The sequence below is a fragment of the Phoca vitulina genome, unplaced genomic scaffold (genome assembly GCF_004348235.1).
Source record: "Phoca vitulina isolate PV1807 unplaced genomic scaffold, GSC_HSeal_1.0 scaffold56, whole genome shotgun sequence".
Classification (NCBI taxonomy): Eukaryota; Metazoa; Chordata; class Mammalia; order Carnivora; family Phocidae; genus Phoca; species Phoca vitulina.
The window spans coordinates 10,120,752-10,147,139 of NW_022589759.1; the positions used below are offsets into that span (position 1 = coordinate 10,120,752).

A 26,388-nucleotide genomic window follows, 5' to 3' on the forward strand; every position below is an offset into this window, starting at 1 on the left:
ACACACACACACACACACACACACACACACACACACACACACACAACCCCCCACCCCCATCTGACTTTTGGAGTTAGGTAGACCTGGGTTTAAAACCTTATTCCACCACATCCTAGAACCCTTAGCAAATGGCTGAACCTCCCTCGGCTTTTGTGGCCTCATCTATCTGTAAGGCGAGGATAAGGACAGTTCTTCCCTGGTAATTGTGAAGGTGTAGCTCCTGGGACGGCGGCACCCCTCAGCGAACACCCAGGCTTTCCTTCATGCTCTCCCCCTCCTGTCTCCAGCAGCATGGCCATCCCAGGCTCCTCTCTCCCCGTGGCTTTCTTGCCCAAGGCCCCGAACTCTGGAAGACTCTGGTCAGTGCTTCCGATGCCCCTTATTTTACTGAGTTAGCAGCAAGCAGCCTGTATGTACTCTGTTACCTCAGCAGCCGGCAGTTACTGTCACGCAGCAGAAGCTCCGTAAATGTTCATTTACAGATGCACCAAGAGGGCTCGAAGCAGAATAGGAATTACGGGGAAGGCATTTGAATTCCAGTGAATACATTCGCGCCCATCACCTCAGAGAACACTTCCTTCAAAAGAAAAGGCACGTCAAAAATAGTAGGATGGGCATGTATTTCTTCTTTCAAGAATCTGACATTGCAATGCATAAAGGACGTCAAAAGATACAAAGTTGTAGAAAATAAATCAAGGACATGCAATGTACAGCATGGTGACTATAGTTAATACTCTATTGCATATTTGAAAGTTGCTGAGCAAGTTGATCTTAAGTCCTCATCACAAGAAAAATTGTAACAATGTATGGGGCAGATGTTAACTGGATTTATTGTGCTGATCTTTTGTAATATACACAAATACTGAATCATTATGTTGTATACCTGAAACTAATACAGTGTTACCTGTCAGTTATACCTCAATTTTAAATATTATTTTAAAAAAAAGAACTTGGGCGCCTGGGTGGCTCAGTCGTTAAGCGTCTGCCTTCAGCTCAGGTCATGATCCCAGGGTCCTGGGATCGAGTCCCACATCGGGCTCCCTGCTCAGTGCGGAGCCTGCTTCTCCCTCTCCCACTACCCCTGCTTGTGTTCCCTCTCTCGCTGTCTCTCTCCCTCTGTTGAAAAATAAATAAAATCTTTAAAAAAAAATAAAAATTAAAAATAAATAAATAAATAAAAAGAACTTGACATTGGGCTAAAAGAATGGGGAATAAGGAGAAACTTCCTAGTATCTACATCTAAATGTAATCAGTAAATTGTACCTACTTTGCAATCTACTAAATTTACTATATCAGGTTTCAACTCTTACTAACTTCCCCCCATGGACTTATGTTCCAACTGTGTTGATGTCCTTGTATTTTCTCATACCGTTCCTTCTTTCATGTCTACAAGCCTTTGTAGACATGCCTCCCACCCTAGAATGCTGCATGGTCACCCATGTGACAAATACCTAATCATCTTTTGCTGTTGTTGGAGATTCATTGCAAGCGGTACCTCCCGTTTTCCCCAAGGAGATTGAAGCATTCCTTTCACCCAGCCTCCGTCTGCACCCTCTTTGGCCCATCGTGAACTTGTGGTACCATATTATCACTGACCAGGTGTGCCTCTTGCCTCAGTGGATGGCAAATACGTAGCGTGTACCTGCCGTGTTGGCAGAGACCCAGGAATCATTTACTGAATTTACATGGTAACTAAAACTAACATTTCTTTAGCACTCCCGTTTTCATCAAGTGGAGGATTATGCCTCTGTCCCCTTCTCATCCCTCCTCAAGGAAGGGAGAGAGAGAGAGAGAGAGAGGAGTCAAGGAGGACTCTAGGAATTTTGGCTTGAGCATCTAGAAGTACGGAGGTGTCATAACATGAGCTGGAAGAGGCTGAACAGGCTTGGGGGGACAGATGGGGAATTTTGTTTTGGATGTGTTCGGTGCTTTATAAAATTCGATTTGCAGAAACCATGAACATTTTGAGCACATCAGGTTTTGCTTGGAGGGGCGTCCTTCAGAATCTTTGGAACACAACAGGACAACATGGTCAACAAGTGATAGGACAGAGTAATGCCTAGTATCGAGACTCTCCTTAAAAATCACATGCAGGCAACGTGAGACCTTGGAGTCTCTGTGGTTATTTCTTTTTCCCTTAAATTATGACTTCAGTCTAGGGAATTATAGATAAGGAAAAGTTAGTTGAATATGTTGGAAAAAAAAAAAAGAGGGAAGAGCAAGCAAAAAAGTACAAACTCTCATTTCTGTTTACTTTGCAAGGGAGCTTTCTCAGAAGACTCTCATGGTCGTCAAAGCACGTAGTTGGCTATAATTACGTTTGACTTATGTCCTTCACCACAAGAGAAATAACATGTTCATACAGCCTGTCTGATTTCACTCTGGAATCCTGTGTTTTTGTGTTTTGCCTCATTTTCCCGGTCTTCTCCAGCTGCCCCTTCTCCTTCACCCTGTGGCTTGGCATTGGCTGTGGAATCTGGGTCTCCTCTGCCTGCATCTGCCCCGGGGTCATTTTCGGTGGCTGCCACATAGGCGAGGGGTGTGGGTTATGGCTGCTCGCTGGCTGTCAGGAGGGAAGCAGTTTAATTCTGAAAGCCTTTCTAACTGTGGCTGGGTTTCAATGGTTGCCTCTCCTTTCTCCATTTTGACGTCGACTGTCTTTTTCCACATTAAGTTGTTCCCCTCAGGCCCAGGGTGATACATGGAGGAGAGCACACGGAGATGATGAAGCTGATTCACTTGTTGGCAGGCTGCCTCCTGCTTTCTACTAATGTCAGTTGCAGGTCCACGTGTATGGGAAACACTGAAATATTGTGTCTTAGGAGCTGTTTTGAGATTTGAAAATGGTATGATGGTGTGTGTGGCACATGTCTGGGGCCATGGGTGGGTTATAGTCCCCAGCAGCATCCTGAATATCCTTCCATTCTCTTTTTTTTGCGGGGGGAGAACTTTATGGTTTACACAATCAGGCTCACTGCACATCTCTCTGGTTTCCCTGTATTTCCTCTTCTTGGTTCTGTGGAAAACTTTTTTTGTGAAATAACTCCTGAGCATGTTCTTGCCATATTGTGTCACCATGAAATCTACATTAACCGGAAGGCTTGGGGAATTGGGTGTCCGGTTAATGGAATTTTCAGGGCCACACCAAGTGACCACAAAAGTCATTTTGTTTCCTCCCTTGTTGTTAATATTTTCCTCCAAATTGTACACGTTCACACGTCTATCCCAGTAAATAGGATGTGGCAAACAAAATGGAATGATTTTGACATTTCATCATTTTGACATTCTCTTAATGACATAATTCTGAGTAGCAACTTCAGCTGTTTGAGCTGGAGGGAATCTGGTTCGGTCCCCTCGCTTTATAGATGGATAACTGAGGCCCAGAGAGGTTGAGAGCTTTCCAACTTCCTTTAATGGCAAATCCAGGTCCAGAGAGCAGTGGTCAAGGACTCTGGCTGGAATCAGGCCAATGTGAGTCCTGCCTTTGCCACTTACCAGCTGTGTGTGACTTGGCGGCTTTGAAAAGTGTCAATAGCTTGCTCAGTCCCATCATCTAAATTAGTTTATATGGGGAATTAGCGTAGTATCCAACACTAAATGGTGTTAGTAACAGTACTAATTTCCTATGACTGCTCTAACTTTCCATGAACTTGGTGATTTAATATACAAATTTATTTTTTTACAGTTCTGGAGGTAGACATGTGGAATGAGTCTCACTGGGCTAAGATCAAGTGTTGTCAGGGTTGTGTCCCTTCTGGAGGCTCCAGAAGAGAAGCCATTTTCTTGCCTTCTCCAGCTTCTAGAAGCCTCCTACGTTCCTTGGCTCATGGCCCCTTCCCCTTCCCCCATCTTCAAGGCAACAACATCCCCCTTAGTCCTCCTCACACTGTCCTTTCTCTGGTTCTCTTCTGTCTTCCTCTGCCCTATTTAAGGCCCCTCATGATTATCTTGGGCCCATGTGGAAAATTAAGATAGTTTCCCCATCTCAAGGTCAACTGATGAGCAACCTTAGTTACGTCTGCAATTTTAATTCTCCTTTGCTATGTAACTGCACAAAGTTACAGGTGTCAGTGATTTGGATGTGGTCCTTTTTGGGGGCGGGCAGTATTCTGCCTACCACAGTCTAGCATGAGAGTTAAACTCTTCCATGGTGTGAGAATTGTCGAAATGCTTGAAAATTACTAAAGAGGAGGAAGGTGATGATGGTGATCATTCACACCATTTATCCTTGAGAACCAACTGGAGAGGCAAGAGCTACTTTTATCACTGTTTGCACAGGGGAGAAAACTGCACATCAGAGACTTCTAGAACATGTCCGTCCATAGGGCGTGGAACCTGGGATTCTGGGGCAAGGATTTGAATCCGATGTGCTCGATTCCAATCTTGGCCTCTCCTGCTTCACTGGTGGTGGGGGGGGGGGGGGCTTATTACAAACCAGGTCTCTTAGTTTCAAGCCCAGTGGTCCTGAGATGAACTATTATTACCTCCCCATCAAAATACAATATTGTGTACAAAAGCTTTGGATATTTTCATTTTTATTCTATCAACGCCCTTACCAGGTGCTTCTTTCCTTTCAGGACATTTGCAAGTCTCTTTGGTGCCATCGAGCGGGTCACAGGTGTGAGACCAAGTTTATGCCTGCAGCGGAAGGGACCGTTTGTGGCTTGAGTATGGTAAACTGCATACGTGTTAGTTTTGAGTTCTGGAAATACGATAACGCATAGAAACAAACCATCGTACAAACTATTTGTACTGGGACCTTCAGAATGGAATGCCTTGGCCGCATACATTTTCTGACTTGTCTTTAAATCCACCAGCATTATGTAGCAGCTATTATAAAAACTCAATGCTAATATCACCCAGTTGGCTCAATTGTTTATGATGATTTTTTTTTTTCTGACTTTGGTTTCCATTTTTAGATGAAATATTTCAACAAGGTGGAAGGTTTCATTGTATACTGTTTGCCTTTTAAACTTGATTTAGTATAGAGAAGCTTCAGGGAGCAGATGTCCCCTTTAGTAGCAAAGGAAGGACTGTCCCCCCATACAAGGCTTCTACTTCTCACCTTCCGGGACCCATCACTGAGTTTCTGACACGCTCAGGGGAGTCCCGTCACGTAGAGGGACTCCTAGCAAAGGGTAAGCTGGGTCACTGTCGGTTGTACCAGAAAGCCGTTAGCCAGCAAGTATGGTCAGCCCTCAGAACCATCTCCAATATGAGATATCTGTGTTTTGAATGAAGAACATTCATAGTTTCTGGGTTTTTTTCTCCTTTCTTAGTAGCATCTGGAGGGAGAGATGCACTTGATATAGCAGTGTATGACCCAGATTTGGTGCATTCCTTTGGAAGATCATGATCAAGAGCTATGAAAGAGGGGAGCGTGGAGATGCTCCAGGATCTCTGATCTCTGCTTCTGGCTCTCCCGAGGCAGCATGAGCTGGTAGAGAAGACTCGGTCATTTAAAGTGAATTCAATTGCACAATAACTTATTGACTGCTAGATATCAGAGACAGGAGACTCTGGGGATACAAGGATGAATAAAATTCAGTTTTATCTCTTCAAGAACTCCCAGTCCAGTGGGGAAACCTGTGCAGAAGCCAGTAACGTGGACTTTCTTTTTAAACAGACCTCCTTTAAGCCCTGAGTTGCTGTCGATGCTCGGGATTAGGTGTGCACTTATTAGAATGAAGTACAGTGAGTGGGTACACCAAGATGGATGTTGGAATGTGAATCCCATCCTCAGTTGGATGGGAGAGAGACTTTCAGTGAGAGATTAACGATAAAGGCAAAAATATAGGCACACAAAAATTAACAAGTGTTCAGAAAATGCTTACTAATATTGAGTCATTTATTCAAAGTCTTTTAAAATATTTTCATTTTTTAACTCTTTGATTTTAAAGAAAATAATTTTTTTTTTAAAAAGTTGAGGTATTATGTGCAACTTTCCTTCAGAAGTACCTGTCTTAGGAAATTTCACTAAGGATGCTCATTGAAAATGGGCATGGAATGTTTTAGGTGTGATGAGGCAAAATAGTGAAATAATTGAACATATAAGTACTGCTCAAGTCATTTTTATTTTTTAAAGATTGTATTTATTTATGAGGGAGCACGAGTTGCGGGGGAGGGGCAGAGGGAGAGGAACAAGCAGACTCCCTGCTGAGCAGGGAGCCTGACTAGGGACTCTATCCCAGGACCCTGGGATCATGACCTGAGCCGAAGGCAGCCGCTCAACCAACTGAGCCACCCAGGTGCCCCGTCATTTTTATTTTTAGAGCATCAAAATTTAGGACTTGAAACTCAAGGATTAGTGGGTATTTTTTCATTATGAACGCAACAGCATTAAACATAAGAGGGATGTACAAGAATAGATTGATCTAATAAGCAAGGAAAGTAAGTGCCAAGTGGCATAGGGCTAAAGTTTTTATTACCTACCTACACCAGGGATGTAGTTCCACGGGCATGAAAATGCCCCTGGATTAGACTTTAGTTACTGTAACCTGAGACAAAGCGGTCCAGAAGTTAGAAAACAGATGTCCTCATGCCACTCCCCCACCTCATTATTTTAAGAGACCAGGCTGCAGTTTTAAATACTGGGGGAATGCCCTTGAATGAATGGGGGAAGACCTCCCCCTCAGCAGAAAACGTTCAGATGAGTTCCATCCATCATCACTCCGGTTTAATTATTACTGCATCCACATGCAAGGTTCTCGGACTCTTCCTCCTCTAGGGGATGGAACCAGCTCTTCATTAGACTATATACTCCGTGAGGCCAGGACCATGCCTTATGCTTTATATCAAGTGTCCTACAGCGTAGCGACTACTCTGTGTTTTGTTCCTTTGTAACTGGAACCTAGCTGAATTCTTCCCCATATCTTTCTAGTCCCTGGTCATTCAGTGATATTTGGACCATGAATGTTCAGTAAACATGTGAGGATGTGAAAAAGCACATACGTTTATCTAGTTACATGTGCAAGAAAAGAAAGGCTTGTGTTTTCTGTCGGTCATAAAAGGTGTCTGCCCAGTTACAGCCACTCAGTTTGAAATTAGAAGAAATGCCTATCTATATATGTATGAATAGATACAATTTTATATGTAGAATTTTATAAGTGTATTATGCACGTGTGTATGAATCACACACACATATATATATAATATGTATATTATGAGCAAGTTCTGCAGGACTTAGAATAACTTCACACTTTCCTGCAAGCCTCTGCAATGAGATCCAAAGAGGATGTGTGTGTGTGTGTGTATGCATTCATATATTTACTTCTGATTTCTATACTGAATGAAAAAGCCAGAGGAGACAATCTTCTGGCAACCTAAGCCAATACTAGGATGAATCCTGAAATAAAAGAAAGTTAAATTAATTGAAGGTTTAGAACAGATCTAAAAACCATATTTCTTAAAAAAAAAGAAAGAAATTCAGGTTAAGACCTATGCGGGCGGCGGGGGGCGCATTTGCCTCTGAGGCGAGAAGGATACATATCCTGTTGAGGGGCTTTGGTGACTGAGTTGAAATCGAGCCTCAGCGGTACCTATGTGGCTGCTTTGGGTAGCTGTGTTAGTATTTCTTTGCTGAATTTCTCTCATCCAGAAAATAGTTACTAACTCCTTAGCGCTTTGGGAGGATTACGTTAGGAAGTGCACGGGAAGTCCTCCCGCTCCCCCTGCCTGCACTGTTTCTGGCACCTAGGAGCAACTTCATGAAGTGCAGCCCCTGCTCTTGCTGTTGGCTCTTACCTTGTGTCCGCCACTGCACTCAGCTGGGACAGTCCCGGGGACTCCTGGTCGGGAAGATTCTGATTGCTGCTCGCAGTGGTCCAGATCCTCTAATGACCAATTGCTTTCCCCCTAAAAGGGCTCAATGGTGTTACAGGAGTTCATGCAAACTCTGAAATGGCAATTAATCCAGGGAAAAGACAAATGAAGAACACAAGAAGTAATCCGCACACGGCAAGAATTTGAAGAAAGGAAGCAATATCTTGATCTGGGCAAAGTGCACTCGCCACGCAATAAAGAGCCAAGGAGCCAAATGTATCCTGGGGGAAAGTGAAGATTTGAAAGTCAAACCACCTCCCCCTAATTCTGTAACTGAAGCCCCACTCCTCGGCAGAACCTGGCATGCATTGTCCAAACCCCAGTCCGTTGGATCTCACTGTGGAGGCTTTTAGGAAAGTGTGCAGTTACGCTAAGTCATGCAGAACTTGCTCATAATAAAAGCACCACAGGAATAAAACCACTACCAGAGGCTAATGCAAGCCCCAAGGACAGAGATGACCAGCAAAGCCTGGAATGTGTTGCAAAAGAAAACAAATGGAGAGGTTAGCCCAGAAAACCGTTCTTGTCCTGGCTCGATCAGAGCACTAGCAAATGAAAGACCCAGAGCTAATTCCTAAAAGACACTCGGAGAGCTCAAAGTCATCCGAGGGTCTGGAGCAGGGACCTTTCATACAGACAAAAAGGTCAAAGGGTGTTATCTACAAACACAGTTGGCCTGGACTGAGAACTATTGGGCTTCATAAGAAGTGCTCCGTAGGGATGGTTTGGGATAAACAAAAATGTCTGCATAATTGTATCTGTTTTTATGATAAGATCATCAGAATGATAAATTCTGTGTTCATACCTAAAAAAAAAAACCCAGTTCTCCCTGAGTGAATGATCCACATTGTTCTCAAAGCAGCCTTGTTTCTAGATTTCGGGGGAGGCTCCGTTGTCCTTGTGCTTGCACTGAGTCCCTTGGCTGTTGGGTGGAATCTTATCTGAACATTTCACCTCGACAGCTCACAAAGCATACGATCCTCGCCTGCTGGTGACAGATGCCCCCTCCCTAGATGTCAGCCTTTCAAAACGCACACAGTAGATGCAGAGCAACCCGGTGTCGGTAAAGTGCAGCCGGCTAAGGAACCTGTCAAGGTGTCCTGCGTTCTCCCATTTGCCGACGCGCTCGTTTTTCCGTTAACGCGCAGGTGTCTGCCTCTCCTTCCCGTCCCCGCATGGACTCTGACAGGAAACGTGTCACACCTTCTTTTTATAGTGGTGTCGGCAAGGCCAGTGTGTGAAGTTCGGGGAGCACGGCCCCCGGCCCGTCCACGGCCAGTGGTCCGCCTGGTCCGAGTGGTCAGAGTGTTCGCGATCCTGTGGTGGTGGAGTCAGGGACCAAGAGAGACACTGCAATAACCCCAAGTAAGGCTCCAAAGAACGTCCGTATTCGTAAAAGGCAAGAATGTACGGTTTGGGTTTTGTTTTGCGTACGTACTGGTTTTTAAGTGCGGTTTCCTTCCCTCCAGTGAATCGCAACCAAGCTGGGGTTTTACTGTTTGCATCTACAGACTACAGGCACTGGGCAGGGGGTGGGGGTGTGACGGTCAGAAACCCAAAAACAACACTATGTATGTATGTGTGACTAGGACGATCAGAGACTCAAGTGATAGCCCGAGCTCGTTTCTGAATCTAAGTTTGAGCCACACGGTCACACAGTCAAATGCCTGTGTTGTGGAGCAGAGAAGCTTGGCCAGTGGAATGTGTGTGTGTGTGTGTGTGTGTGTGTGTTTCAAACTGATGAACTGGAGAAAGTATGCTAATTTTTGCCTTGCAGGAATGTACATCAACACGTGGTGACAGATCTGCCTGACTTTTCAAGAGAAACCAGAAATCCAAAAAAAATGTGTGTGAAATTTCCCGACTGTTAAGATACTGACAACAAATTCCGTTTTCTTTAAACAGAACACAGGACTAATCGCAGCATCTACAGATGGGAGACTGGCCTGTGGTCACCTGTGGGCACGCTCTGGCCCCGGGTATACCGGGGTTCTGTGTTCTTTGAAAACGAAGGCGGTTTTATGTTCCTTTCCTCTGCTCTCATCCCCGTGTGCAACCCGCGGGAGATGCACACTCCCTGACTGGCACAGGGATGTAGAGAGAGCCCAGGGTTGAGAGCCAGATGGGACTGCAAATCCTGGGTCTGCCACCTATTAATTATGTGACCTCGGAAAGTTCACTTGAACTCTGAGCTTGAATCTATGTGTAAGGTTGAGACAGTAATGCCTCCTCTGAAGGTTTGGGGGGATGGGAAGGGGGTCTGTAGAATGCCCCCTACCAGGGAGCCTCCAGTGGTCATTCAACAAAAGGATCCGGGGTCCGTGTGGCTTTTATCACCTTCGTCCTAAACTCGACCCGGAGTACAGGGTAGCAGAGGATGGGTCCTCCAAAACAAGGGGAGGGGGAGGGAGGCCTTACTGACGAAACTGGACTTTTGGAGAATGTGGTAGAGAAGAATGTGAGGGATCCTTGGAAGATAGGGATTTCACTTCACAGCACTGAGTGGTGGTATAGCGTGAAGGTCAAGAGCACAGGCTCCTAAGCCCAGAACCCTACCTAGGTTTGCCTCCTGGCCCTGCCTCTCTCCACCTATGTGGCCATAGACAACTTTCTCTCCCTGCTCTAGATTCCTCACTGGTAAAAAATGGACTAAGGAGAGTGCCTACATCAACTGAGTTAATGTTTGCAAAGCGCTTCTACAAAGTGCCTGGCATGTTACAAGCATCGCATAAATGTTTGGTAGATTAAGAATTAAAATAAATAAATGAAACTGGAGCAGAAGGAAAATTTAAAAGGGGTCTGGCCTTTTATCTGAGTCAGCAGCCTGAGCTGGATCAAGAGGCCAGTTTGTTCCCAACTAGGAGAGGGTCAGAAGACACTTTGACCATGGTTTGCTAGGTGCTCTTTGGGATCTCAGGCTAACAGTATTCTTCAACTTTGACACTGTTGACATTTTGGGCTGGAAAATTTTTGTTAGGGGGTTTGTCCAGGACATGGCAGGATGTTTACCAGCAGCCCTGACCTCTCCCCACTAGATGCCAGTAGGATGGCGCTCCCTCCCCGACAGCCCCCTGATAACCAAAAATGTCCCGAGACTGTCACATGTCCTGTAGGGGGCAAAGCCATCCCCAGGTGAAACTCACTGGTTTATTCCGATTCAGTAACTAGGCGTGATGGTAGACAGGCTTGTGATACATTTCCAGCTTATATCAGACTATTAAAACCACCCTCCTCGTACTTTGAATGTAGTCCATATCTTGGGTAGGATTCTTAAAATCATTATATTACTTTTCATTTTTTCAGCCTATTTCACAGATCTGGTTTTCATACATCGCAACATTTTACAGCTCAGTATTTTCCCAAGAAAGAAATAGATTACCTAATTTAATAGCTCTGCTGGTAACATGCGTGAATGACACCCCTGAGATTTAAATTAAAACCTCTCTCATATCTGTGGGATTGAGAACTCTCATTATAATAGGGTATTGTTCATGGAAAGATCATATTGTAATTTCAGAAATGCCTAATAAGAGAATGACTAAAGTAGTTCCATTTGGTGCCGTTTTATCATTTTCAAGATTAAGGCTCCTCGGGATACTGTTTACTTTAATTATGCCTCACAAATAAAACAAGTACATGAGCAGTTGTCCCAAGGCAATTGAATTAGTTGTTCTCTGTTCTTATTTCACTTTGTGGTAGTAAAACTGAGGTTCCCCCCCCATTTTAAATTACTGATTTCTTCTTTGCTTCAGTTCAAACATTTGGTGTGTTCACATTATTCCACCTAACCAGTTTCATTTTCTCATGTGAGAAGCAGTAGGAGCTTTTATTTCACATAATGATGGTTTTCCCAGAACATATTTTGTTTCATAAAAATGAACTATTCCTGGCTGATTTGTGGACTTACCCAACTTTTCAGCTTTAAAAGTGTTTGAAGGTTATCTGGTTCGGGAGTTACTGGTACCACACACATATGGCCCTTCTTTTTCCCATGTCTAGGGTAGACATTTTTATTTTTATTTATTTATTTTGAGAGAGAGAGAGAGCATGTGAGTGGGGGGAGGGACAGGTGGAGAGGGGAACCTCTCAAGCAGGCTCCATGCTCAGCGCAGAGCCCGACGTGGGGCTCGATCTCACGACCCTGAGATCATGACCTGAGCCGAAACCAGGAGTCCGACGCTTAACCAACTGGGCCGTCCAGGCACCCCTGAGGTGGACATTTTTAATGGAAAGAAGCTCTGTTTTCTACTGAGCCTTACTATGCCACAGGAACCTCGACACATTTCTTCAGGCCTTCCCTCCCAATCTACCTAGAACAGATGCATGAGTTGCAACCTGTTGTCTGATCCAGTTATTTGACGAATGAGTAACCAGGGCAGGCGGAGGGTCCCAGAGCAGCAATCTTCGCCCGGGTCACCAAGCTGGTAGTGGTAGAGTCAGACCAGGAGCCCACACTTTTAATCCTCTGACATTCCTTCTGGTTCCATGACTATTCAATTATTACAGTCTAAAGGAGCCTAGTGGAATTTCTATAAAGCCTGTTCAAAAAAATTAATCGCAAAAATTTAGGTAGTGAAAATGAAACATGCAAAGGCGTTCTAGAACTTTCTTAAACTGCAAGTCTACTTGAGAAAAAAATAATATGCCTCTAGAGTCATAGCTCTAGAATAATAATTGAATTAAATCTCTGTCCCATTTTTCAACCAGTAATTTCCAGGCTCAGGTGATTATCAAAATCACCAAGTATGCTTAAAAAAAAAACACTGATTTCTGGATCTTCCCATCATACATTCTTATTGAGAAATCTGGAGGGACCCAGGAGTCAGTCCATCTGTCTGTGTGGCTATCTTTTTTTAACAGAGCTCCCCCACTGGTTCTTTGATCAGCCAGCCAATGTTGTGACCATCTGTAGCCAGGACATGATAAATTATGCAGAAGTGAAAATGAGGATCCTTTATAATGGTCTAATATAAGGACAAAATCATGTTCCCAGACATTTGTTTTCTGACTGTTTATATTTTGTTTTTAATCTTGTTACACCAAAAGATGCCATGGTAGAATTTTCTGTCAATTTATCCTAGCACTTTTGTTTACAGCGGCAGAAGAATGTACCTGTATTTGAGGATTTGATGGAAAAGTACAAATTCTTGCCAGTCATTAAAAGCAGAAAGCATTTTAAAGTTATGATTAATCTGTGTTAACTCTGTCCTAGACTCAACCCTAAATTCTTTTTTTTTTTTTTTGAAGATCATATCTCATTTATTTTGTGACCTTTGTTTTTTTATCATTTTATTTTATTTTTTTCATGATGATAAATGTACTCTTTAATCCCCATCCTCTATGTCCCCCATCCCCCCACCCACCTCCCCCCCTGATAACTATCAGTTTGTTCTCTAGAGTTAAGAGTCTGTTTCTCGGTTTGTCTCTCTCTCTTTTTCCCCTGTGATCGTTTGTTTTATTTCTTTAATTCCACATATGAGTGAGATCATATTTCTCTGTATTCCCCTGACTGACTCATTTCCTTAGCACAGTACCCTCTAGCTCCATCCACGTCATTGCAAATGACAAGATTTCATTCTTTCTGATGGCTGAATAATATTCCATTGTGTACATATACCATCTCTTTATCCATTCACCTACTGATGGCCACATGGACTGCTTCCGTACTTTGTCAGCCCTAAATTCTTTACAAACATCACACTGTTAATCATCACAACTGCCCCCATTTTACAGGTTAGGAGGTTAAACCAGTTGCCTAAAGATAAGCTGGGAAGAGGCAGAGAATATTTAAATCCAGAGCAGCCTCATTATAAAAGGCCAACTCCCTAACCATGGTGCCTGACTGTCTTCCTCTTTCCTGCCGGCCCCTGCTGCTTAACTCAGCTGAATGCAGGCAGAGTGGCTCAGGGAAGGGATCCCGGGGAGTCGAAGGTAGGGGGCTTAGCTGTGCCCTGTCTCTTGCTGGCTATGGGATCTTCACTCGGCAAGTTTTATGAGCTTTCTCATCCGTCTTTCACCTCGTCTACAAAATGAGGGGGTGCTATGGAAGTTTCGAGGTCTTTTCCGTGTTACGGTTTCCGAGTTGAAAAAGTAACACATGTGGTCCTCTTTCGCTTTATCAAATCTGAGGAGTCTAAATGAAGGCTATTTGTAAAATCGCAGACAGAATGTCTTCAACTAAGAAAGTTTTAAAAATGCCTTGTAAAAATGACCAGGAATAGTAAAGCTATCGTAGGGCCCTTTAAGGTTTTTCTAAGCACTTTTCAGATAATGATTTAAGAAGTCTTCGGGGATTTAATCCAGCACAATGGCTGCTGAATGTTTAAGTAGTTGCTCCAGAGTGTTTTGAAATAGCAAAAAAAATCTCATTCTGGCGTTGTGACCCTTCCCGTTTCTGTTGAATCCATCTTAGCTTGCAGTTGCACGAGGATTTGATAAAATATGCTGAAGCAAATCCAGGGGTGTTTTATAGCATTCTTGTGCTTCCTAAAGAGACAAGGAATTTTAATCACATAAATTTATTAACCTGGAGCCTTCTTTCATGTTACATGTTTGCATTGAGCTTTTGTGTGAGATGATCCGTAGTTGGGTTTTAGCCTTTGGAGAAAAGCACAAATAAGTGAGCATGAGAAAAAGCAATTGCTTTGTGCCTGTAAGAAGCTGGATAAGCCGTTATTGGTCATTTTCATTTTGGTTTATGCTCCTTTTTTCTTTATATTGCTTTCTGGTTTTTGCAGTCTACCTACCAAGAGCTTAAAGAGCTGGCCATTAGATCATAATTATTTATGTTCTAATGGGATTCCCTACTCTGGAAATCCATTTCCCATTGTGTTTGGCAGGAGAGGAGTAGGCCACCTACAAAGTTAAAAAGTGATTATGCAGATGAAAACAAGGGAATTTTTGTTCACAGTTTAGGAATAACTAGAGTAAAATATACAACAGTCAGACGACAATCAGAACGTCGGCTCAGTGATTGACAGGGCCGGATGGGAGGACATGGCAAATGGGGCTTTCTGCTCTTTCTCTTCGGTGTCCTGACTTTCTTCATAGCAGCAGGTGGATGACATACTGTAGGAAGCTGGGTGTGTTTAGAAATGGGTGGAGAGCTGGGGAGTAGGTTGGGTCCACATTTGAAGAGCTTTGTAGCACACAGACACACATCTATCTACATTAATGAGAACATTTAGGTGCATTTACAAATTTCCCAAAACAGGTAACATGAGGAGCATCAAGAATATGCTCTCATCATTCTTTAAGGAAATAGCCAGAATGTAACACTGGGATCAGGGATGACAAGTCAGTTTTATCGAACATGGCAGTTCCAGTTGCTGAGCAGTGGTAATGCCTCCCCAAGGGCCATATTGGGAAAAGAAAGAAAAGAAAGAGCAAGTCCCTGATTGATGGGTTCTGCCTGCCATGGATACAAGGAGGGACATGGCATGTCGTATACTACATTATTTCCATTCTTGTCACAGATTGCATACACTGCATGCCTTCTGATAATGTTCATCTTGATTGTCCCTCCTTACATTATTGCTTATGACTAATAATGAGCCCTCTGTTTGCTCACACTAAAGCTCTTTCATTTTATTTTTAGGCCTCAGTATGGTGGCAAGTTCTGTCCAGGTTCTAGCCGTATATATCAGCTGTGCAATATTAACCCTTGTAATGAAAATAGCTTGGATTTCCGAGCCCAGCAGTGTGCAGAATATAACAGCAAACCTTTCCGTGGATGGTTCTACCAGTGGAAGCCCTATACCAAAGTGGAAGGTAATTTGGTCTCTCTAAACCTCCAACAAATATGACTCTTTGTGGACAGCAATGTGAACGAAATCGCTGCCTACATAAAAGAGTTTCGATGTTGACGTCATCCTCTAGACCTGTCCTGACCCAGTTTTTCATTCACTTCCATAGGTTTTGTTTATTTTTCCATACTTTTTTTTTTCACAAGACAACCCTTTGTCCCCCACATTTGTAAGCCAAAGGGTTCATGTGTTTGGAATGTACTTATGTTTCAAAACTTACCTTTGACATTTCAGCAATTAAGTCTCCCAGGGGGATGTTAATTGAAATTGGTATGAATTGTCCAAACCAAAAACCCATGAAACCATATATGCCCTATAGAGACACCATATTCAGCAATTGACGTGTTAGATGATTGCACACATGGGAAGGCCTGTTTGCAGGGTATTACACACACACACACACACACACACACACACACAGCCATGAATGTCAAAATGTCTCCATACTGGGTTCCTAGTACTTACTATTACTTAAAGTTGTGGCTTGTATTTTACCTTTTAAATTGAATTGTTTTTTTTTTTACCAAAGTATCCAAACATTTATTTTAGTTATAATGTACACATTTAATGCGCTTTCTGTTACCTTCGCAGACTAAGCTGTCACCGTTCTGGTTGTTTGCCTTCTATTATTTCAGTTCCCTTGCTTTATCAAAACTCAGGCATCCTTGCTTGAGAAAGGATAACTGGGAGCCCCAAGGGCACACAGGTAGAATGGGAAGACCCTGATGTTAGTGGCAATTCGTGGGAAATAAGACTGAGGGTCATAGCTGGGCAGAAGCTCAAAAAGAACCCGTGTTGTCAATGACCATAGAGAAGCCAGCGGAGTTAGAGACTGCACACGACGCCTAACAAGGGGGATGACAGTGATAGTGCCGCTCTGCCCAGCCCCCACCCAGCCGTCGCGGGAGCTCTGTATGGTTCCGGCTCATGACTGGTTGTCTAAAAGCACAGAGAGAGGCCGGCATGAAAATTCTGCAATTGCAGTGAGCCATCTATAAGTGTCTACTTGTACGTGTTTCTTTTTTTAAAATAGAAACTCAGCCCTTTATTGTTATTTCCAGTATTTCAAATTGCACTAAGAGATAATAGGTGCAGGGTTTATTAATGAGTTTTAAACCATTTTTTTAAAAGTCATGCTTCATGGTACGCCTCTTTCTTGCTTTATGGAAAAAATGTGTGCTTGCAAAATTAGTTTGTCTTTCATTTCTCTTGGACTTCAGTGACAAAGCTGGGAATACATCCATTTAAAAAAAAATTTCTCCAGTAGAATAATGTAGAAACTTACCAAGAAAAAGAGAAAAGCCAGGTACCTGCAAAAATTCAGAGATAATAACTAGAAAAGGATTTAGATTTATTTGAAATCACTTCAAAGGACAGGATTTGTTCAAAGGCTAAGAACTTCTTAGCCATAGCCCCTTCTCAGGGAGGCCTCCCTCGCCAGCCTGCCCAGAATATCCTTCCTTCTTGTCATCCTCTCAATCCTTAACCTGCTTTGTTCTTCATAGCTCTTAGCCATGCATGAGTTTATATCATATAGCCGCTTATTCATTATCTTTCTCCCCGTAAGAATTTATGTTCCGCGGGATGAAGCCTTTGTCCATTTTGAGCATGCTTGGACCTCCAGCATCTGAGAACAGCCCTTGGCGCATATTTATAACTTTCAGAATGAATGAGTGAATAAATAAGCATCAACTGTCCATAATGGGTGTGTTTCCCCTTTATGAGTGGCCAGCTCTCCATCGCTGGAGGCATTCTATCAGGAACTGAGCGATTATCTAGGAAGGGCACTGCACGAACATGTTCCTGGGGACAGATAGATAGAACACCTGCAGTTGCTTTCAAGTCCAGCATTTGAAGGTTTCTTTTCTCTTGGTTGAACACTCCTGTCATTCCGTGATTCTTAATGTATGGCCCTTTCCCCCAGACCCTGCTGTCCTTCCTTTCTCACTTCCCCTTCTTTTCCTTGCTTTGTCTTCTTAGATATTCCTTGGTCTTTCCCACATCGTGTCTTTCATTCATACACAGTGTTTACAGAGTGGGTGTTGTGGTCACCCTTTAAATAGGTTCTGTGTTGAGTACATGAGGAGACAGTGAAGCAAATAAATTTTGTAACTTGTGAAATATATTTTGCTTTCAAAGTTTTTCACTAATTGCAGCCTTACTGAGTAAGAAGCATACTACTTCATTCATTTGCTCAATGGATGTTTACTGAGCATTTCTTGTGTGGGCGCCATTCTGCTAGATGCAGGGGGAGCTACACTGAGTAGGACAGAGACCCAGCCTGGGGAGCCCCCATCCTAGCATAGGAGACTGAAAAATTAAGGCCTTTTGTCTCTCCCTCTTCTCCTTCTGATACGTACTTAGAATCGGGAAACACTGACCATGATTTGAAGGTCTGGTGACATTCACGCAGGTTGGGAAAGAACAAGGGAAGACTATTTGTAAATGTAGACAGTCTTTGTCTTACAGTAGTGAGATTTTTTTCCCCCCTTCTGTGTTTCCAATAGACCAGTTGAGAAACTTGCCCTGGAGCCTCTGTGGGTAAAACTGAACTTTTTAGAACTTGTTCATTCCTGGGCATGACTGAGAAAAGAAAGGCTATAGATATGTCTTCCATAACCTCCAATGCAAAATTTGGGAGGTGTTTAATAAAGCTATTGAAAGAGATTTCTAGGTAAAGGAGAAACTTTTAATCCATCGACACATCACATGATCCACATATTTGGATCATGACAAGCTAAGTACTTTCACATTTAAGTTTTGACTGTCTTTTATTAAGAGGTTTTATGAAGCACAGCGATTTGCAAACTGTTTACACGTTTGTTGTACAACTGTAGTCAGGGCTGATGTACGGTGTCGCCCACGCACGGGCTCCCGTGAGAAATGTCATCTGGAGCTACTGGCCAAGAAGAATGCTTTGTATTTGGGAAATTGGCAGAACTCCCTTCTGATAACAAGAGCTCTGTAGAAATACAGTATTTTTTTTTTCTTTTTCCTGTGATACCAGAAACTTCTCAGGGACTTTATGGTCAATAAAAGTTGCATTTTTTAGCCTTTAGGTTTAGTTTGTTTCCTCTTCCTTTTCCTGACGTGATTATTCTCTATATGTTTTATAAACATGAACCATATGCCCCTCCTTTTTTCCCCAAAGTGCCTAAAATGTTTTCTCTTAACTACCCGAATAAATATCTAAAGTAATCCATGTCCTCAATCATGGTCAGCAAACTACACCCTGTGGGCCAAATCTGACCAGTTTTGGTTTGTGTGTTTGTTTTTGTAAATAAGGTCTTACTGGAACACGGAAACGCTCCTTCATTTATATATTGTCAATAGCAGACCATAAGTCCTGTAAAGCCTAAAATATTTGCTAACCAAGGAGAGTAGCTGTAGAAGCCACCGATCGTGTGTCCTGTGGCTATTACTAAGGATTAGAAAAATGAGATTTTTGTGTTAGAGCAGTTTTATTTGAATTGCAAACGAGATTCCTGTTTTTAAAAGCACATATATATGCATTCATGCATGCACACCCACACCCACATACAAAACTGAGTAACATTTCCCATTTTAGTCATGATAGCTTTCTAAATAAACTTAATTCATCCTTCTGGCCATCATGTCATTTTCCTGTGATTTCCTCCTGATCACGTCCTGTCTTGATCTCTTTGCTTCTAGAGGCAGATCGATGTAAACTATACTGCAAGGCTGAGAACTTTGAATTCTTTTTCGCCATGTCCAGCAAGGTGAAAGACGGGACTCCTTGCTCCCCAGACAAACACGACGTGTGTATTGATGGGATTTGTGAAGTAAGAGGACATTTCTGCTTTGGGATGTGTGGTCACGCTGGTGTTTCCTCCTATCAAACGTGTACTGTGAGAAGTGGTACAAGAGATGCTGTGTCTGGAGAAAACGCAGCTTAGGGGAAAAGGCCAGTGTTTGCAGGTTGGATGTGCAGACTGTCTCCGACATCCCCACTGAGGTTCTGCAAGACCCCTCCGACCTCCTTATTAGCTCTTCTTCACCTGTCTCCACGAGTATGCAGTGGAGATGGTGATGTATCTACTACACGCAGTAGCTGCAAAAATTAAATAAGAATGTAAAGAATAGTAGTAAACTTCCATTGCATGTTTGCTAAGTATGTTCGCTCTATGGTCAGAGCCTCAGAGGTGTGTTTTGACATAGTACTCCTATTTCCTGCCGATTAGTCTTCCTTTTAATTCCATTGTGTGGGGGGCTCAGCATTTTTCTGTTTCAGCAGGAGAGCTGGCCCAAGGAAGCTCACCTGCCATTAGTAGCAGCAGTGACTTTTTATTCCAGTTTTCCAGAGGAAGGGTCTCAGCAAGCTTTGGATGAGTTCTGTAACTGCCCTAGTCCCGCATCTGGTAAAGGCAGAGGAGGGATTTGAACCCCCAAACATGAGACTCTGCCTTTAACCCTAAAGCTGTACTGTCTTCCCGATGTTCTGAAGATAGAGCCCCACGTATCTCTTGGTTATTCGTAGCCATTGGCTTTTCTGATTTTGCTCACTTTATTGTTATTATTTTTTTATTTTGGTCACAGCCAGTGGGATGCGATCATGAACTTGGCTCTAAAGCAGTTTTGGATGCGTGTGGTGTTTGCAAAGGGGATAATTCGACTTGCAAGTTTTATAAAGGCCTATACCTCAACCAGCATAAAGCTAACGGTAAGAGATCCCTGCTGTTTCATTGCAGTGACTTTGCTGCCGACAAGCTTCTGTCAAGCTGGCCGTGACCGAGCCGTTTACCAGCTCGCCTGACGCGCACAGAATGATGGCTTTGACACCTTGCGAGAACAAGGGAGGATGGGCGGTTTCTCAGTGTGAGGAGTTCCGTCAACACATACAGCTCTGAGATGTGTCTGTCAAACGCCTTTTTACTTTGCAGTTTGTCCTCTGTCCCACGGGCCTTTGTTAAACAAAGATCAGATTTTGAAACTTACGGTTCAGGATGTGAATTGTGATCCACACTCACGACGCCAGATGAATATTGGGAGCAATTATCTAAACGAATCTTGAGTAAAATGAAACCCAGAGCCCTGTTTCCTGAATATCACTATTGAGGTCCATGGCTCTAAGTTTCTTCCAAGTGGATTAAAGATTTAAAAGTGTTATTGAGTTTCGTGCCCTTGGTTATTCTGGAAGGAAGAAGAGTGTCCCTCCTGTCCACAACATGTGCTTGGGAGAGGAACACACACTTTCTCTCTGGTGTTCCTTCCACTGGGAAAATGAAGTAATTGATCATTTATTTGCACTTCATAGAGTAGGAATGAATGTCTGTTCATGATTCAACAACCCCACTCCATAAAAGTGGACATCACTGTGTCTCTGAGCATTGTTAGCTCCATTTCTCCAGTGTGCAACATGGAAAACAGCATTGTTCTATTCTTCCCGTTTAGAATATTATCCAGTAGTCACCATTCCAGCGGGGGCCCGAAGCATTGAGATCCAGGAGCTGCAGCTCTCCTCCAGTTACCTCGCGGTCAGAAGCCTGGGGCAGAAGTATTACCTCACGGGGGGCTGGAGCATCGACTGGCCTGGGGAGTTCCCCTTTGCTGGGACCGTGTTTGAATACCAGCGGTCCTTCAACCACCCAGAACGGCTGTATGCACCAGGACCCACCAACGAGACACTGGTCTTTGAAGTAAGCCCCTTCTGTTTGTTTAGTGCTCGGTGCCTCTTGCTGTATTTATAGTGAGCTAGCTAGGAGAACTCCTCTCCTTCTAGTGCAGATTTGTTTCCTAATAAGCTAAATTGCAAAGTGCATAGAGGAAGAGACAGGCTCTCCATTTTGGGGAAGAGGGCAAGAGTCCAGTGGGTCTCTAAGAGAACGCACAGATTTTCAAATTTAGATGCCAGCCTCTCAGCATTGCCCTTGGCTGCCCTTGACTGCCTTGAATGCTAAGGAATATAGTAGGAGTGTTTTAGATAATTCCGTATTGTCTGCTTCTGCCATTTGGATAGGCCACTGTAGCTATTCACCGCATCGGTCACCCGGCCTGGGACCAGTAGAATGATAGAGTAGAAAGAACACTTGCTTGAATGCCGAGAGAGTTTTAATCAGAGCAAACGACCTTCCTTGTGTAGGTTGTTGTTTCCTTAGAGGTAAGAGAAGAAAAATTAATGGATAGTAATCAGCCAGCATCTCTGCAGATGACTCTGCAGACAAGTATCGCGCGTTCATTTTCCTTGTCCGTGTCGTGTCTCTGAGGTTGTTTTCTCTGTTTGCAAAGCGGGGCTGATCGCTGCTTTTAGAGGCAGTCGATTTGCTTCAGGTTGTGTAGAAGCCATGCTGGCTACCACTTGCTAAGGGCTGAGATTACCAGACACCCAAGGTCGTCTTCCTGAGTTTCAGTTTCTCACCTACAAAATTGGGATAGAAAACCTACCTTGCTGACCTGCGAGAAAAATAAGCAATGAAGTGGGGAGACAGGTGAAGAGGCTTGTCTAACTCACACAGTTAGGGAAAAAGCAGAACTGAACTGGAGTCTGAATGGTTTCCATCTACAAGTATTTATTTATTTCTTTTTTTAGAGAGAGCATGAGCATGAGGAAGGGGGAGGGGCAGAGGGAGAAGGAGAGAGTCTCAAGCAGACTCCATGCTGAGTGCAGAGCCTGATGCAGGGCTCAATCCCATGACCCTGAGATCATGACCTGAGCTGAAATCAAGAGTCGGACACTTCACCGACTGAGCCACCCAGGCGCCCCTCCATCTACAAGTATGATGTCTACACTCAGTCCGGTCGTGCTGCTCTCTTCTCAAATAAAAGAAGCAATAGCTTAATTTAACGATTAGTATTTAAGGCACTGCCTTTAAACATTTACTAAGAAAGATGAGTAGAAGACCGTTGGAAAAAAAAAAATGTCACTTTCAATTCTAAGTCAGATGTTGTATACCTAGTATGGTTAAGAGGACAGATTCTTAACTAACGGTGTAACTTGAACAAGTTATCGGGTTAGGTTTCCTAACATCCGTTTCCTTTAATGTTCACATTTGTAAAATGGGCGGACAATACTAGCTAAGTGTTAGGGTTATTATAAGGATAATTTCAGACAAGTTCAGGGCTTACAAAGTACTTGTCACATAATGGTGTAACCATTCTCATCACTTTGCCTTCTGAACTTTTCACATATATATTTTTTAAAAGTCTAAATCTTGAGGGGGTGCCTGGGTGGCTTAGTTGGTTAAGCGTCCAACTCTTGATCTCAGTTCCGGTTTTGATGTCAGGGTCGTGAGTTCAAGCCCTGCATTGGGCTCCATGGTGGGTGTGGAGCCTGCTTAAAATAAATAAATACATAAATAAACTGGTAAAAATCTAAAACTCGGACCATGGCTAGCAAACTCATGACTACCAGCCACAGGCAGCTCCCACATCTGGGTAGTACTGAAACAAAATGGATAGATGCTTCAGTATCAGGTGATTTCTTATACAAATAGAGATTTGGGACATCTCCGAACAACAGGGAACTTCTGGCCCGGTAGATACTTGAGTTTGCAACCTTGGTTCTAGATGGTGACCATGACTTACATTCATTTAAATTCCTATTATCTTGTCACTTGAGATAATAGGTCCTGTCACCTCGGTCTGTGTGCTGGGAGGTCCCACAGAGATCTCCCTTCACTTACTCAGAAAGAAGCTTTAGTTAGGAAATAGTCTCCCAACCCTCTTAACACTTTCATTTCAGAGATGAGAGCAGGAACTACAAATCAAACTGGACCGAAGGGGCCCCAGGGTGGCTCAGTCGGTTAAGCGTCTGCCTTTGGCTCAGGTCATGATCTCTGGTCCTAGGCTTCCTGCTCAGCAGGGAGCCTACTTCTCCCTCTCCCTCTGCCTCCTCCCCCCTGCTCATGCTCTGTCTCTGTCTGTCTCTCTCTCTCAAATAAATAAAATCTTAAAAAAAAAAAACAAAACTGGACTAAGGGTGGTTGGGAGCTCAGCAATGGATCCAGTCCCTGAAATTACACTTTGATTAAACCTAACACACAGAAATGGAATTCTGATCAAGATTTCTGGATATTTTTTCAAAAAAAAAATTTTTAAATGTTCTTTTTCTTTTCTATCAAGCATCTGAGCAGGAAACATCTTTTCCTTCTCTTTAGGAAAGTTATATTTTCTCTCGAGAGGTGTATTTAGCTTGCAAGGTATCAGATTTAGAGCAACAATGCTTCATTACTTTTGCCAAGAGGCCTTTGATCCATCTCTGAGCAAATGTACACAAACCAAGGTCTGGGGCTGCAAAACAGCCTAAGTCAGGAAACGGGGTGGGGTACCTCTCACGGCGTCTGCCACGGGTGATCAGAACAAAGTGCAAATCATTCCCGGGGAGAAAGACGTGTTTGACTACTTCGTGACAAGCAACCATTTTTTGGTCATTGTTTCTCTAGTCTTGTTCCTAAACACAAAGCTTCTCTAGTAGGTTTTTACAATTCTGCCTGTAATTTAAGATTTGCCATTAAACATGTATTATCTCCAGGAAAACCACAACAAAGAATAAGACAAGAAATGATGGAATGAACAAAGCAGAATAATAGAGTTCCCTCTTGCTTTGATCTTTGGGACCTGAAATATCCCCTGGCATTGTCTGAGTTGATCAAATTAACCAGATAATCGACACATTGTCACCGAACATTATACCAGCCTGGAGCTAAGAATTTTTATTTATCCTTTGCTTAATTTAAACATAACTCCTTATCTCATTCATCCGTATTATGTAGCTCGGACTGACCCTAAATCTTTGGAGTGTCCACCAGGTCCTCAGTTTTTCCTGATGGAGCTATTTTTGAGAAATGGAAGGAGGACCTCAATTGGTGATCGAGTTCTCCAAAACTGGCCAGGTCCATCACCTGTCTCCTTGCGAATACAGACACCGCCTTGAAAATAGGTCAAAATGCAAGGAGAAATATTGGCTAGCTCTAAATAAAATTATAAAAACATGAAGTCTTCCCTAGGTTCAACCAGATACGTATTTTTTAAAATAATTTCTTACTATTACATGAATAGAATAAGAACTATAATAATATCTATTAATACAGGATCGTAGTTTTGTCACAATAGATTAAGGTCACATTTGTGTAGCTATTGTTGTACAGAATCTTATTTTATGGACTCATTCTACTTACAGATTGAACGAAACTTAAATTAACATCTTAGGAATGTGACCTGTCTGAAAACAATCTAGAGGGAAACTTGTATGATTAATTGGACATGCCTTGCTTGTATTTTTAAAGGAGTTATGGTTTCATTCAAAAGTTGCAACTATGTTAGGAGCTGGAAAAAAAAAAAAAGAAAACTCTAGTAACCTAGTATTATATCTGTTTTATCTTTTAAAAGACTTTGGGTTAATAACTTTAATATTTAAATTATACCTTATTGCTCTCGGGGACATCATCAAATATCTGGTCAGTTTTTATCACATGTTCATACCTTTCCAAACTCAGTGGAACGCAGTGATTTTTAAAACTTAAAATCACAATAAGCAATAACATACATTTTCCAAAATGAAACTGTATATCAGTATCCAAGTAATCCATGGCTAGATTCTTTAAAGGAAGTTAAATAAAGTTCACGTGCCTTTCCACACAGCTATGGATTGAACCAAAATGAATACTTTGGGAGCCAAAAATATGTTCACTCCAATATAAAAATGTTGAATGTGTTTTAACAGCCCTGTGGGATGCTGGAATCAAAGTGTGGGAACCTACCAGAATGAAAAATGCTATTCCATCCACAGAAAGTATAAGTCTCTGAAAGAAAGCACTTTCTCTCTTGGCCTCTTAAAATTACTGAATGTTCACTAAGTTCTTACTATAGTGTAAAATTTAGCAGAAGGGTATGTTTGCCAAAATACATGGGGATGGCATTGGGGGGGATAATGTTTCTCTCCTTCATACGTATTAATCAGATCCTCCCAATATCTTAGCTAGCTCCCATCTTCATCCACTGTGGTATGTATTGATCTAGGTGCTTACCTTCAAAGCAGTTTTCCTCTCTTCACTTCCATGTCTGATAAAAAGAAAATTAAGCAAACACTCATTGGGTGCCCATTCTATGCTCAGTCCTGTCTGAGGCATTGGAGATGCACAGATGGTTACGACATAAATGATTTTGCCAAAACATTGTAGTCTGTAAAGAGTGAGTGTTGTATGTGTGGAAGCAACATGGGTTAGAACAGGGAACATCTATATATAAATAGTTGGCTCTGTTCTTCCCTATGTCACTTTGCATGAGTCACTTCAACTCTCTGGGTCCCAATCTTCTCATTTGAGAAATGAGGCTAAGCTCATGTCTTGCATTATATCCTGTGGCAGTGTCCTGAGGTGCTTTATATCATCCCAAACCCCATAATAGCAGAAAGAAGACTTGCTCATCTTTGTAGCCTCCAAAACCGGCATGATATCTGGGACATTGTAGATGCCCCCAAAATGTTTATTGAATGAATGACATCCATTGATAAAAAGTACTCATTCACATAAAGAGTAGAACCTTCTTTCCAAATGGAGAAGTCATACAAGCAGGTGATGAATAAAACAAATGACCAGATGGTGGCTATACTTGGGGGGGGGGGGAGCACAGCATAATGAATAAACTTGTTCAATCATTATGTTGTACACCTGAAACAAATATAACATTGTGTGTCAACTATACTCAATAAGAAAGCATATGAAAGGAGAGCTTCTGACCAAAGTCAGGAGTAACAGGCCGAGAGGCCAGCCTTCTCCTTCCAGCCGCACCCCCCACCCCCAACTTC

At 42.8% G+C, this 26,388-nt stretch overlaps 1 protein-coding gene across 1 annotated transcript in view; it reads left to right on the top strand.

Annotated features, from left to right (window-relative positions):
• Positions 1-26,388, top strand: part of ADAMTS18 (ADAM metallopeptidase with thrombospondin type 1 motif 18) — a 141,474-nt gene that overhangs the window by 81,483 nt on the left and 33,603 nt on the right. The window contains exons 10-15 of the mRNA XM_032389809.1: positions 4,578-4,673; positions 9,038-9,186; positions 15,419-15,591; positions 19,299-19,429; positions 20,184-20,307; positions 21,039-21,283. Of these exons, the coding sequence (XP_032245700.1) occupies positions 4,578-4,673; positions 9,038-9,186; positions 15,419-15,591; positions 19,299-19,429; positions 20,184-20,307; positions 21,039-21,283 (918 nt within the window). The remainder of the gene's footprint in view (positions 1-4,577; positions 4,674-9,037; positions 9,187-15,418; positions 15,592-19,298; positions 19,430-20,183; positions 20,308-21,038; positions 21,284-26,388) is intronic.